The sequence below is a fragment of the Lycorma delicatula genome, chromosome 10 (assembly GCF_047948215.1).
Source record: "Lycorma delicatula isolate Av1 chromosome 10, ASM4794821v1, whole genome shotgun sequence".
NCBI lineage: Eukaryota > Metazoa > Arthropoda > Insecta > Hemiptera > Fulgoridae > Lycorma > Lycorma delicatula.
In genome coordinates this window covers 96,787,719-96,803,568 of record NC_134464.1, presented here as the reverse complement: position 1 = coordinate 96,803,568, position 15,850 = coordinate 96,787,719, and the positions used below count along the sequence as shown (strand labels likewise).

The 15,850-nt window shown below is 32.5% G+C and overlaps 1 protein-coding gene across 2 annotated transcripts in view; it reads right to left on the bottom strand.

Annotated features, from left to right (window-relative positions):
• The window catches only part of rad50 (DNA repair protein rad50), a 111,702-nt gene that overhangs the window by 86,578 nt on the left and 9,274 nt on the right, over positions 1–15,850 (bottom strand). For both annotated transcript variants that reach the window (XM_075376780.1, XM_075376781.1), the window contains exon 3: positions 12,718–12,864. In XM_075376780.1, the coding sequence (XP_075232895.1) occupies positions 12,718–12,864 (147 nt within the window). The remainder of the gene's footprint in view (positions 1–12,717; positions 12,865–15,850) is intronic.

Genomic DNA, 15,850 nt, shown 5'->3' with positions numbered 1-15,850 from the left:
ACCACAGTTTGCATTAAAACTTATTGTTGCAACTCCAGATATTTATATTTAAAATGTGTCCCATCATTATGGGACACTGTATTTAGTTTCAAAATCATTTTCTTTAATAATAAGTTGTATATAATCTGTATATTTAATGCTAATTAGACAAAATTAGTGAGAGAAGCGAGCATTAGGTTACATATGATTAGGTTATGATATCATATGAAGTTCAGTACGCAGAATGTTAGTTACATTACCTAACCTAACCTTTAACCACCAGTAGGACCACCATCATATTGCTTCAGAGAATGAGTTGAATTGACAACTTTGTAATGTGTGAAAATGCCATGTCTGACCAAGATCTGAACCCTGGACCACCAGATGAAAGGCTAAAACGCTACCACTTGCGCCATGAGGCTGACTCACCTTGCCTAATTAACATTAACCTTTTCAGATCATGTAGCTATTAAACTGGCTATATACAGCGTCAGTTTTAAAATGCTGTTACAAAATCATTTTATATGGCATCTAAGTAGGTTATTTTTTTCTGTATTCACAAAGGAATCAGTTTTATTACACAATTTGAACGACGTTTATACGATGCAAAATGTTTTATTTAGACTAAAAAGAATATGACCATTTTTTTCTCAGAAATGTGTTTGTATGTGTATAACTTGGGTATTATAATTGCTATGAGGGTTACGGATTTATTTATTATTTACAAAAATAGCTTACCTTACTAGCAACATATGGATGTATTGAAACACATAATATATTATGATATACGGTACACAAAAAAAAGAAGGAATTTGTGGTCATAAATATATCACTTTTACTTGAGGTCTATAAATATCTTTTCTGACAAATGATATCGGTAAACATGTAACACACATCGATTCGTAATGAATAAGAGTATACAGTAAAAATGTTTTTTTGTCAACCTGAATAGCCTTTTGAGTGGTGGGAATTTTTATAAAACGTAGTTTTCTGAATCTACTTTCACTTACACTAACATATGTTACTAATCTATGATTTATGACACAGGTTTTTCATCATATTTTGCCCAATTTTAAACCGATTTGCTTCAAAGTATTATTTTTAAAATCAGCAAACTATGTTTCATAAACACAAAGCAAAAAAATAATTTTGCTAATAAAAAACACGGTAGAAATGTGCAAAAAAATTCTGCAATTAAATTATCGTAATTTTTGTACTGTTTCAATTTTTTTTTTGTTACAGGCATAAAAAATATCCAATCGTAACGGTTTTTTTTGGTCAAAATCTGTTAAATCTCTTTAATATACTGTAAGTTTTTGAAATTTTTTTCACAAGAGGATAGCATAAGACTATGAAGGGAGGCAATCAGATACCAACATATTTTCGCGGAGTGCTAATCAACTGCAGATCATTGTGATGGGAAAAGGTTAAATACAAAAGTGCATTACTTACTTAGTAAATAATGTATATAGCCAACAGAAGACAGTGAAAATCAAAATCAAGTGACCCTCATTAACAAAGAAGTATCAAAAAATCTTTAGATGTGATGTATCATGTTAGGTCACTTACTATCTTTAAGGTTATTGCACTTAACATACTAAATAATATGTAATTTGTATCAGAATGAAGTCCAAGAAAGGTAACTTAGAATAAAAAATGTTGCACAAGAAAGATAAATAAATAAAAAAATAGGAAAGATATTGATGATTAAATTTAGCAATATGCAAAAAAATTTTGCAATATCATATATTAGCTTTTTTTATTTATCATATGTATACTATTCTTTCTAACAAACTGAAATGGATTTGCATTCAAATATTATTTACCATTATCACATTAAATTTTTTATTCTTTTACCAGTCACATTTTCTAACTTATTGAAACAATTACAAACTTCAGGCTTAGATTTAATGCAATAAACTTTTGCTAGTTTACAACAATCACCTATGAATGATAAAAAATATTTTTCACCATAATTGTATAGTGTTACATGAGGTCCATTTAAATCAGTATGAATTATTTCTAACATTTCTTTGGCTTGTTTTCCCTTTTTTCATAAGTTATGCATTTTACTTTTTATACATATAGTGCATTTCATACATTCTGATTTTATTTCTTTCAGTATACTAATTATAATTTATTTTTGCATAAATTATTTAAATAATTAAAATTTATGTGACCCAACATAGGATGCTATTTTTCTTTTTAAACCTTTCTTCCTGGCAATAGTTATTAATTCCCTATTCTAATTATAAATTTTAGAAACATTGCCATGTGATATTATTTTATTTTTCATTGTTACCTTAAACAGCTTATTTTTTTTTTTTCCATTTCTTTTACATAAAAACATTAAACAGGTTCACTTCACTATTATTTCCACTATTTCCATAGACTTGAAGATTCAACATTAATTTTGCTTATTTTTGTAACAATTACCATAAGACCATCTCCTAATATTAAAACGATCGGTTTTTCCAAAATTATTCATAAAAAATGGTAACATCGTTTACAATATGATCCACTATCGAATCCAATTTATCTGATTCTAACCTAATCTATTTTTATTATTGTTATTAATCTTGGATGTATTTACTTCAGTAATAAAAGAATTTTCATTGACACAAGGTTCCTTTTTATGACCTTTTGTCATATGTTGTATATTAATGTTCATTTTCCATTGACTTTTGTAATATCAGAGGTATGTGTGTGTACACACATGCATATTAATTTAGTAAAATTAATTCTTTATTGTATTTGTCCATATGTACTAATTATATCAGACAAAAGTAAAACTTAGCTTTCCACCAACAGTACAGAAGCTAACAATATTTCTTACCTTATCTTACTGCTTCTCCAATTTTTACATTAAAAGTGCTTTTGAAAATTTCCTCATTGTCAGTTAATAAAACATTTAAAAAAAATTATACATCAAAATTAAAACACTAAAAATTGTCGCATATATTGTAATATGTAGTCAAATATTAAAATAAAAAGAAAATATTGCTTATGGTTTCCCACACATACAGTACTGAGGTACTGAGTTACTGAGTACAGTACTGTATGTGTGGCTGGCCACAGGCAATATTTTATATTTATTTTAATTTTATTTTAACTGATGAGGGAAACCCTCAAAAACACTTTTAATGTAAAAATTGAGAAGCAATAAGAAATATTGTTAGATTCTGTTTTGTTGGTGGAAAGCTAAGTTTTTACTTTATATATATATATATATATATATATATAACAACCTTTTCAAGCTCACAAGAACAAATCATTTCTAGTGATTCATACCTATTTTAAAATTATTTAAACCAGTCATAACATTGTATATCTTTAACAGTAATTACCATAAGCTTGTTTAAAGAATTTATGCGATTTAATAAATTGTTACTAGTTTTGAACAAAATTTGATGTTACAATGTAGTTTATAATTAACTTATTCGAGTACTATTCAGGAACTAACAATCCCTCATACCCACATGTCTACAATAAGATTTTGTATAGTGGTTCATTCAAAGTAATTTTTTTATTCTGTGCCTTTGGTGATTTATTGGACTCTCTGAGGAGTCCAAAGGCATTGTATGAGGATACATGATGCTACCAGTGGTTTAGACATGTTAGAAGAAATCAAGAATCTAACGAAGATGAAGCTGATCGATATCAATGGACACATCCTGAATTATCTAAGCAAACAATCTGGTGAGATCAAATAGACGTTTAACAGTTCACCAAGTAACAGAACAGATTGCGATTTCAATGGGTCCATGTTATGAAACCCTAATTTAAAATTATGAATGCACTGAGTCACCGTTTAGTTTGTTCTGAAATTCTTTAGACAAGAACACAAAGTCAGACAAGTCAGTGGTCTGTGAGGAACTTTCAAATAGTGTAAATGCTGTGAGGTCAGAAAATTGTCACAAAAGTTGTTAAACTCAAAGATGTGGTTGACAATTTTTTTGATGTGAAAAACCTTGTCACTATGAGTTCCTATGTATATGACAATCAACCATCACTAATATCCAGAAGTCATCAATGTCTCTGCAAACATGTGAGGAAGAAGAGAACAGAAGTTTGGTGTAACAACTCATGGAACCTTCACAATGACAATGCACCAGCCCAAATGTCACTGCTAATTTGTGAGATTTGTAAAAAATATTTGTTCAGTGTCCATCCCTCACCCAGTATAATCACCCAACTTAGCACCTGCAGATTTTTTAATCAAAATTAAAATTACCATTAAAAGAATACAGATTTGAGTCCCATGGTTTATAAAAGAATATTTACAGAATACCCTAAAAACTATTTTGAAAAGTGTGTTCCAAAGCTGCTTCTTGAAGTAAAAAGGATGATGGGAAAAGTGTATACAAAGGGAAGAAGAGTATTTTGAAAGAGGTTAACTGTATCATGCTGTAGTAAATATTCAATAAATTTTTTTTTTTTTTGAAAAAGCTAGGTTATTTTTGGGACAAACCTCATATAAACAATCACAGCACATTAATTATGCAATTATTAAAGCAGCACTAAGTGGGCTATAATGTGTATGTTCTGCTTTACATATATGTATACTAAATGAGAAGTTTAATTCAAACTGTTGTTTAAATGGAGATGATTTGAAGTATTATTCTTTTTAAAGAAATTGCAATTCACAGTCAGCAATAGGAAAAAGAAATAAAATGTTTACAATTGATATCTCATATTGTTTAACATTTCCACGGGCATTGATTTTTATCATGACGTATTACGCCATTCTTTTTAATAAGTATGTATTTAAATATCAGAAGATAGATTTTGACAATCAATTGTGATTAATGACTGATTATAATATTCTAATTCATACAGATATCCTTTCCTTTACATTTAAACCTCCTTAATCTATATTTTTATTCTTTGTTATTATACTGTAGCAATCATATAGACTGTGGCTGATCTAAAACATTATCAATTTTTTAATAACATTTCCTCCTCTATGAGTCATGAGACCTTGCCGTTGATGAGGGGGCTTGAGTGCTCAGGGATACAGAGTAGCTGGACCGAAGGTGCAACCATATCGGAGAGGTATCTGTTGAGAGCCAGACTAAGGAATGATTCCTGAAAGAGGACAGCAGCTCTTTCAGTAGTTGTTAGGGGCGTGAGTCACAATGACTTAAACGGCCATATCAACATCACTCAGTCCTCTGAGTACTGCGCAGCTGAAAGCAATGGAAAACTACAGCTGTTTTTTTTTCCAAGAAAATGTGGCTCTGCATTTTCAAAAGCAATAATGGAGGCGCCTTCCTTGGTAAAATAGTCCCCCGTTCGGATCTCCGGGTGGGGACTACTAAGGAAGGGGTCACCAGAAAAGTAAAAAATAACATTCTACGAGTCGGAGCGTGGAATGTTAGAAGCTTAAAACGGGTTGGTAGGGTAGAAAATTTAAAAAGGGAAATGGATAGGGTAAACGTGGATATAGTAGGAATTAGTGAGGTTCGGTGGGAAGAGGAAGGCGACTTTTGGACAGGTGATTTTAGAGTAATTAACTCAGCGTCAAATAATGGGCAGGCAGGAGTAGGTTTCGTGATGAACAAGAAGATAGGGAGGAGAGTGGAGTATTTCAAAACGCATAGCGATAGAATCATTGTAATAAGGATAAAATCAAAACCTAAACCGACAACGATTGTTAACGTCTATATGCCTACAAGCGCCCATGATGATGATGAGGTAGAGTGTGTATACGAAGAGATTGATGAAGCAATTAAACACGTAAAAGGAGATGAAAATTTAATAATAGTTGGAGATTGGAATGCAAGCATTGGAGAAGGCAAGGAAGGAAATATAGTGGGTGAATACGGGCTGGGCAAAAGGAATGAAAGAGGGAACCGACTTATAGAGTTTTGCACGAAGTATAATTTAGTAATTGCCAACACCCAATTTAAAAATCATAATAGAAGAATATACACTTGGAAAAAGCCAGGCGATACTGCAAGGTATCAGATAGATTATATCATGGTTAAGCAAAGATTTAGAAATCAACTCGTTGACTGCAAAACTTACCCTGGAGCAGACATTGATAGCGACCATAATTTGGTGATAATGAAATGTAGATTGGGGTTTAAAAACCTGAAGAAAAGGTGTCAGATGAATCGGTGGAATTTAGAGAAGCTTGAGGAAGAGGAGGTAAAGAAGATTTTTGAGGAGGACATCGCAAGAGGTCTGAGTAAAAAAGATAAGGTAGAAAATGTAGAAGAAGAATGGGAGAATATTAAAAAGGAAATTCTTAAATCAGCAGAAGCAAACTTAGGCGGAATAAAGAGAACTGGTAGAAAACCTTGGGTTTCAGACGATATATTGCAGCTGATGGATGAACGTAGAAAATATAAGAATGCTAGTGATGAAGAAAGTAAAAGAAACTATCGGCAATTAAGAAATGCTATAAACAGAAAGTGCAAACTGGCGAAAGAAGAGTGGATTAAAGAAAAGTGTTCAGAAGTGGAAAGAGAAATGAACATTGGTAAAATAGACGGAGAATACAGGAAAGTTAAGGAAAATTTTGAGGTAAATAAATTAAAATCTAATAATGTGTTAAACAAAGATGGTACACCAATATATAATACGAAAGGTAAAGTCGATAGATGGGTGGAATATATTGAAGAGTTATACGGAGGAAATGAATTAGAAAATGGTGTTATAGAGGAAGAAGAGGAAGTTGAGGAGGATGAAATGGAAGAAACAATACTGAGATCTGAATTTAAGAGAGCATTAAAAGATTAAAATGGCAGAAAGGCTCCTGGAATAGACGGAATACCTGTAGAATTACTGCGCAGTGCAGGTGAGGAAACTGGTATGTAATATTTATGAAAACGGGGAATTTCCATCAGACTTCAAAAAAAGTGTTATAGTAATGATACCAAAGAAAGCAGGGGCAGATAAATGTGAAGAATACAGAACAATTAGTTTAACTAGTCATGCATCAAAAAACTTAACTAGAATTCTATACAGAAGAATTGAGAGGAGAGTGGAGGAAGTGTAAGGAGAAGACCAATTTGGTTTCAGGAAAAGTATAGGGACAAGGGAAGCAATTTTAGGCCTGTTTATTCTTATAATATGTAATATAGTAAGAATATATAATAAAGAATAAACATGTAATATACATGTTTATTCTTTTATTCTGTTTTTAAGTGTAGTATTTTTAGTTATATACACTATGTAGCGATGCTAATAAAGTCTGTTTATAAGAATACTTCGTCGTTATTAATTTATTTAGAAAGAATTTTTTATTTTTTTGTTTACATTATTATTTTTTAATGATAAAATAAACCAAAATACTTGGCGTTTATAACCTAGAAAAGGCATTAGATAATGTAGACTGGAATAAAATGTTCAGCATTTTAAAAAAAATAGGATTCAAATACAGAGACTGAAGAACAATTGCTAACATGTACAGGAACCAAACAGCAACAGCAACAATTGAAGAGCATAAGAAAGAAGCCGTAATAAGAAAGGGAGTCCGACAAGGGTGTTCCCTGTCTCCGTTACTTTTTAATCTTTACCTGGAACTAGCAGTTAATGATGTTAAAGAACAATTTAGATTCGGAGTAACAGTACAAGGTGAAAAGATAAAGATGCTACGATTTGCTGATGATATAGTAATTCTAGCCGAGAGTAAAAAGGATTTAGAAGAAACAATGAACGGCATAGATGAAGTCCTACGCAAGAACTATCGCATGAAAATAAACAAGAACAAAACAAAAGTAATGAAATGTAGTAGAAATAACAAAGATGGTCTACTGAATGTGAAAATATGAGGAGAAAAGATTATGGAGGTAGAAGAATTTTGTTATTTGGGAAGTAGAATTACTAAAGATGGACGAAGCAGGAGCGATATAAAATGCCGAATAGCACAAGCTAAACGAGCCTTCAGTAAGAAATATAATTTGTTTACATCAAAAATTAATTTAAATGTCAGGTAAAGATTTTTGAAAGTGTATGTTTGGAGTGTCGCTTTATATGGAAGTGAAACTTGGACGATCGGAGTATCTGAGAAGAAAAGATTAGAAGCTTTTGAAATGCGGTGCTACAGGAGAATGTTAAAAATCAGACGGGTGGATAAAGTGACAAATGAAGAGGTATTGCGGCAAATAGATGAAGAAAGAAGCATTTGGAAAAATATAGTTAAAAGAAGAGACAGACTTATAGGCCACATACTAAGGCATCCTGGAATAGTTGCTTTAATATTGTAAGGACAGGTAGAAGGGAAAAATTGTGTAGGCAGGCCACGTTTGGAATATGTAAAACAAATTGTGAGGGATGTAGGATGTAGAGGGTATACTGAAATGAAACGACTAGCACTAGATAGGGAATCTTGTAGAGCTGCATCAAACCAGTCAGGTGACTGAAGACAAAAAAAAAAAAAATAACATTTATTCAGCTATTGTATTTTGCTGCAACCAGATGCAAAGTTTACATATTCATTATTATATGGTATGTGAAATCACAACTGTGCGATTTCACATACTGCACAAGTTTATCGCATAACCTGTTCTTTAAAAATCGTTTAATCCATTTATGTCAAATATTTAGTTTCATTTTTTAAATTTATTTTTAGCTGAAATGAGTTCAGCCAACGTAAGTACACATAAAATAGAAAATTTTAAGTGTGGGGAAAGGTAAACTCTAGCTATTGTTTATGATTATTTCTTAAAAACAAATCCTCAAGACAGTTTTACTTCTATAGTTGAGAAAACTTGTGGGCAACTAAATCTAGCCGGGCTGTGTTTAAAATTCTAAATGAGTGAAAAACAAACAGAGTAAACACACCAAGGAAAAAATTGTTTATAAAACTAGCCGTAAAGTTAAACACAATGACTTTGTAATGAGTACCATAATAAGGAAATTTACAATTATTTTATAGAAAACCAACCCCCAACCATTTACAGGTTCTAGCAGTAGTAAATAATGACAGAAATCTTTCTAACTTCAGTTTAGGGACTTTCTATCAATTAGTGAAATATATTGAAATTGTTTTTGGAAAAAGGAATTGAACATCTGTGATGATTGAATGTGATGACATAACTTGCTGGCAGCATTCATATTTAAGAGACATTAAAAAATATAGGGAAGAGGGAAGGATAGTATATTTGGATGAACCTTAACCTTAGGTGCATGTATGTCATACATAAGATGACACAATTAAAACACCAAAAGATGAATTTTTTAGCAGGATTATAGACTGGACTGAAAACTGTTCCAAAAGACCTCGATTTTTTGTAGCCCATGCCAGCGGAGAAGAAAGATTTCTTGAAGGCAGCGATTTAATTTTCCTGGCCAAACAGTCAAGTACTGACTATCATGAAGAAATGCAGAGCTCATGTTTTAAAAAAAGGATGATAGATAACTTTATAGCAGTACTTCCCGAAGGAAATGTTATTGTTAATACCCCATAACAATTAAAGAAGAAAGAAAAGATTCCTACTACTGCTCCAAAGAAGGATTACATTACCGAGTGGCTTACATCAAAAGGAATCAATGAATCAGTTAACCAGAAGATGTTCTGAAAAAAGAATTTCTTACAAAGTTACAGATAGATTTCAAACTTGTGTTACTGACGAAATGGCCAAGGAGAAAAAATGATAGTTTTTTTTACCACTATATCAATACAAACTTAATCCTATGAGCTCATATGGAGTCAGATTAAAAGGTTTGTGGCTAAGTGTAACTACACAATTAAAATGGATGATGTACGAACACTAATAACCAGGACATTTGCTACAGTAAGCATTTCACAATGGAAAAATTACTGTAATCACATGAAAAAAAAAAATATGTGGCAATATCGGACAACCTGCAAGACGATATAGAACCTTTAATAATTCACCTGAACGACGAAGAGTCTGAAAGTTATGACAATGGTAATACAGTTAGTAAATGTTCAGACATTATGCCATAAAAATTTAGTGGAAAGTAAATATTTTGAATAATTAGTATAACATTTCTAATGTAAGTATATTCCGCACATATATAAAAGTGCATTATGGAATATAAATGCACGCAAAGTGAAAAAAACTAATCAGTATCTTGTATTAATACAGCACCTGGAAGGTTCTTTTTTTTTGAAAATTAATTAATAATCTAAATGAAAAAAGAATCAGGTAAGTCTGCAGTCAGAGAAACCTTATATCACTATTAATCTACATTTGTACACATTATTTGGCAATATTTCAGATATTTTATCACAGAACTGAAATTTGTTAACAATTTGAAAATTTCTGTTTATTATGGGTTATAAAAAAACATGTTGAAATTACATCAATAACTTAGGCGATGGTGTGATGAACTGCCGATAACTAAATAGAATTTTTTACTGAGAGTAATAGTTGTAAACTCCCATAAGAAAGTCATGGTGTATGCTACTCATAGTCTCAACTAAACATGTCATTGAGTATATCAACTACACCATTGGTATACAATGCAAAAAGGTCACTTATTATTTTTTTTAACATCCTTAAACTTGTGATTTATTTTTATGAGCATTTGGCAAACCTCTTCATAGAAACAATTTTTTCTGATTTGATGTTTTTATCTTCAAAGCTAAATAATTCTACCTGTTCAATTTTACAATTTCTACAAATGGAATAGTTTATTTTGTAAAACTTTAGGAGACTTACTTATAAACAAATTAAATTAATTCTACTCCAATTTTCTTTTTCTAGTATTTGTAAACACTAGTGTGGTCTACTTGTTTCAGGTTTTCACTGAGTTTTTTATCTGTTTTGTACAGTAATAAATCTATAAATGTGTTGTCATTCACAGCTATCAACCTAGCCAGTTTTTCCAGACTTAAAATTATATTGAACAGTAATACTATACATATTTCTGTAGTATTTTATCTGTAATTCCGGCGCAAAAACTAAACAAGATGTCAGCCATTTGGATGGCAGACTAATACAAGAAATGGTCTAAAAAGTTCTCAACCTGATACTGAAAATGAGAATTTGTTTTCAAAAAATGATTTTTAAACATAATCTATTTGGCTATTAATACATTTCATCTAACGGCGTTTCAGCACCTTATCCCATCTCTGTAGTGTTCCTCTGGAAGTGCTCCAAAATACCTGTCTACAGCCACAATCACTTCTTGATTGGATGAAAGACGCTGACTAACGAGAAAGACTTTGAGTTTTAGGAAGAGAGGAAGTCCGAGGGAACCAAATCTGGTGATTAGAGTGGATGTTCAAGCACTACATAGTGCAAATCCCTCAATTTTCCCATTGCCAAGACACTTATGTGAGCAGGTGCATCATATCATCTTAATGGAAGATGATTTTTTCTTTTGCAAACCGGGTCAGTTTTCACAAATTTTTGCATCCAGTTTTGTTTGAATATTATTTCCCAGCTGTTGTTTTACTTTTTTCAAGATAACTGATTAACAGAATTCCTTTCGCATCCCACAAAACCTTTCACACAGATGGCACCATGTTCGTCTTCTTCCGAGATGAAGAACTGGCTTCTGTCCATTGCACAGATTGCTGTTCTGATCTAGTGTGTAATGGTGAATTCACATTTCATCCATTGTCACATATCAATGCAGAAAATCACTCTTGCTTATTTGTAAAACGCATCAAGCATTGTTCAGAATGCAAATGCACTATTTAGAATGTGCAAATGCATTCTTGAACTGCTGTGAGCACATGTGGTACCTATATTTCACAAAGTTTTATTATGTGCAATCCTTCATACAACATGCAACAGAGGCATTCTTTTGAAATTCTTACAGTCTTGGCAATTTCATGTCCATTGCACAGATTGCTGTTCTGATCTAGTGTGTAATGGTGAATTCACATTTCATCCATTGTCACATATCAATGCAGAAAATCACTCTTGCTTATTTGTAAAACGCATCAAGCATTGTTCAGAATGCAAATGCACTATTTAGAATGTGCAAATGCATTCTTGAACTGCTGTGAGCACATGTGGTACCTATATTTCACAAAGTTTTATTATGTGCAATCCTTCATACAACATGCAACAGAGGCATTCTTTTGAAATTCTTACAGTCTTGGCAATTTCATGCACCTATGTATGCTGATCTTCCAAAATTATATCATGCACTTTTTCAATGATTTCCAGAGTGGTTGCACTTTTTGAATGTCCTTCACATGGATCATCTTGGACGATTTCACGATCACATTTAAACTTGGCCACTCATTTCTTCACGATGGAAATTGAAGATTCACCAACATTAATAATCCTGGAATGAATTTTGGTCGGGTCAAAACTCCTTTTACAAAGAATTTGATCGCTGCATTTTTTCCTTTTCCAACAACATATACACCAAAAATTGATTCAGATGACTGCCTACAGCCAACTCCTAGATTGAGTGACTTGCAATTTCACATGGTGCCTTCTAACAGTTGTACCAATATGCAGGCAACAAATCATGCAACTAATGCTGTTATCTATACACAAGGCCAAGAACTTTTCAGACCACTCTTGTAAAAGTTCAAGAAAACATAAAAAAAAGGCCATTATATGAACAAATTTTTATACTATTTCATCAAATTTAACTATAATTAATTTTTTTTTACTTTTTTCAAGGTAATACTGTATACTTTATATTACTGTATATACTTTATTATATATATTTTGTCAAGGTAATAATGTTGCATAATGTATTAATTCGTAGGTGACTTACAGTCCCTAGAGTAACAAAAATTCAAAATGCCATCATAAATCCTTCATCCACATCTAAAACATATATACTTACTTTTCCAAAACTATTTACACATGTTATTGTGGAATCAGATGATTTAAATTCAACCTTTTTTAATTTCTGAGTATTCTTCATTGAACGAACAACAGTTGCCTTTTTACCATTTATATCATTTATCCTTAATTTAACCTGAGCTGATACCTGTCACAAAAAAAATGATAAAGTAATAATAAAAGTACATAATTAAAGTAAAATGTTAGAAAAATGCTTAAGTATATTTTTATAAATTAACCACTTAACTTACAAGAATTTAAGTTTTCATAATTTTGTACAGGGTGGCGCAGAGAAACAGAAAATTTTGAATTTGATGTTGGCAGCCTTGTAGGTGAACTGTAAGTGGGAGAAAGACATTAAATTGTAAGCAGTAATGAACATTTAGTTACGATGGAGCAGTGGTATGGTGTAGAGTATGCAATTGCCGTACAGGCGTTTTACTGACATGGTGAAAGTATGACAATTGCATTAAGTGTTTCGGCGATACCGCTCCGCAGTCAAATTCCTTCTTCATACGCAATCAAAACTTGGGTTTGTAACTTTGAAGAGACTGGTTCAGCTTTGAAAAAAAAAAACCTGGTGGGCATGTTTTCTACAATGCAGAAAACTGCCTTGTTATTGCTGCTCGAATGTCAAAGCATGCAAAGAATACTCCATAATATAAAATTTCATCCTTACAAGATAAAACTGTCTAAGAACTGAAGCCTAACGATTGTGTATTATGTCTGCAATTTTGTGAAAAATTATTGTCTAAAATCAATGAGAACACTAACTTTATATAAAATCCTTGGATGTCAGATGAAGCTGATTTTAAGTGGATATGTTAATAAGCAGAAATTCTGTTACTGGACACAAACAAACCCTGCACAGCTTCACCAGGATTAAACACGCAGTGCTAAAATTACTGTATGGTGTGTAGTTTTGTATCATGGGGTGATAGGCTCTTATTACTTCTTTGAAGATGAAGGGGGCTCTGCCGTCACTGTAATGTCTCAACATTATGTCGACATGCTAAGAGGCATTTTTTGCTCCTAGGCTCCATTGTCTTCCAAATCTTGACCTTCAGCAATCCTGGTTTTAACAGGATACAGCCACCTCACACACTGCCCAAACGTCTATGGCAGCAATGAGACGTTTGCTTGGGGGTCAAATAATTTCAAGGACTGCTAAAATCGTTTGACTGCCTCAGTCTTCAGACATTTCAATATGTGACTTCTTTTTATGGGGACATCTGAAAAGCGTTGTGTACCAGACTAGACCAAGAAACCTTGGCCAGCTGAAAACTCATATTGAAAAGGAAATCGCCAACATCCCGAACAACACATTGTGCCGTGTTATGTAAAATTTTCAATAATCGACTTACAGTATGTGTATGCAAAAATAGACAGCAATTAAGTGAAGTAATTTTAAAAAATAATGTATATTGAAATTTCCATTCTTGAAGAACTTATTTCAACATCAAATAAAGTTTAATAACTTTACTTCATTTTTTCTTTAAAATTTTCCCGTTACTCTGTGCCACCTGTAATTATTTCTGAAATTAATTTTTTTTTACCAGATGCCAAAAAATACTAGAAAAATGAAGAGTGGAATGCCTACATGTAATTTATTCCAAAGTATCAATGATGATTAAAAAATTTACATTTCTTTCCAATAGAAAAAGATGGTGTATCAGTTTGTATGTCTGTGGTATATGCTGACATTTTTATTTTGAATGAAGCGCTTTCATCTAGCAGAAAAAAATTGAACTAACAACTGTAAAATAAATTGTATTGTGTACTACAAACAGTACGTTGTTATATGTTTATTATAATTATTATTTTTTTACATTTTGTTAAAAAAAAAACTATTGTACACGTAAGATTTTTCAAATTTTATAAAAATAAATAAGTATACAATCACCATGTTTCTTGGCACCAATGATGTACATATATAATATGTAAATGTATTAATCCTTTTACTTCATTATATTTCTGTTATAAGTAAAATTACTAATTTTTTTTTCTTTAATGATATCTGTAAAACACTTAATATTCTCACAGACATGAAGATATGAATGTGTCAAGGGTTCCCAGGGAGCGGAACCCCCTGGATATGCCATACATAGAGGTGCTCTCGAATCAATACACAGGAGCTGCCTCCATATTACAGCTGCATATCGCATGGTTTCTTGAGAGGCAGTCTAAGTGTTGGCGAGAATATTACCTGTCGATCTGGATATCATCTGCAGAAAGAATATTAAAGAGCAACAGGAGTCAACACCTGTGGAAAAAAGGACAGTGGCTAGCTCCATTATGAAAGAAATGAGGAGAGAATGGCAAATGCGGTGGGACACTAGTGATAGAGGCTGATGAACACACCACATAATTGGGGACCTGAGAAGTTGGTGCAAGAGGGCCCATGGCTCACTGGATTACTCTCACACAGTTTCTAGTGGGCCATGGGGGATTCAGAGAATACCTTTTTAGTTTAAGCTAAATCACTCCACACTAGTCGTCCAGTGTGCGTAGACGAGGAAGAGACAGCATATCACATCTTCTTTTGCATCCCTCAATTTGAGGATGTGCAAGGAGGAAAATATTGGACACCATAGATAAAAGGAAAATGTTCCTCCCAGAGGAACTGCAGCAGATCATATTGGAAAGCAAGGAAAACTGGACAGCTGTAGCAAGGTTTGCTAGGAAAATCATGGAGGAGCTGTACATCTGGGGGGAGTCTCACAAATGTAGAAGAAGGGGTCGTCAGAGCCTAGAAGGTTCCCTGGGTGCAATGAGGTCGTGGGGACTCTGCTCCAGTAGATTACTCGTTGAATGCAGCAGCAATATGGAGGTTGTTGTTTGAGTGGAAATAAGATCTGCAAATGGACTGATCACTTTAAAAATGGTACGATTTCTCTCTGTGATGAACAGCAACACGGTAGGCCTTCCTTCCACTTCGAAGACTAACGACAATATTGAATCGGTTAAACAAATTATTCTCGATAATCAATGAATTACAGTTGATGACATTGAAAGTGAGTTGAAATAAGCGATGGCTCAGCATTTTCAATCATCCACGATTATTTAAATTTTTGAAAAGACTGTGCTTGCTGGGTTCCATGCCAATTGACTAGCATCCATAAAGAGAATCATTT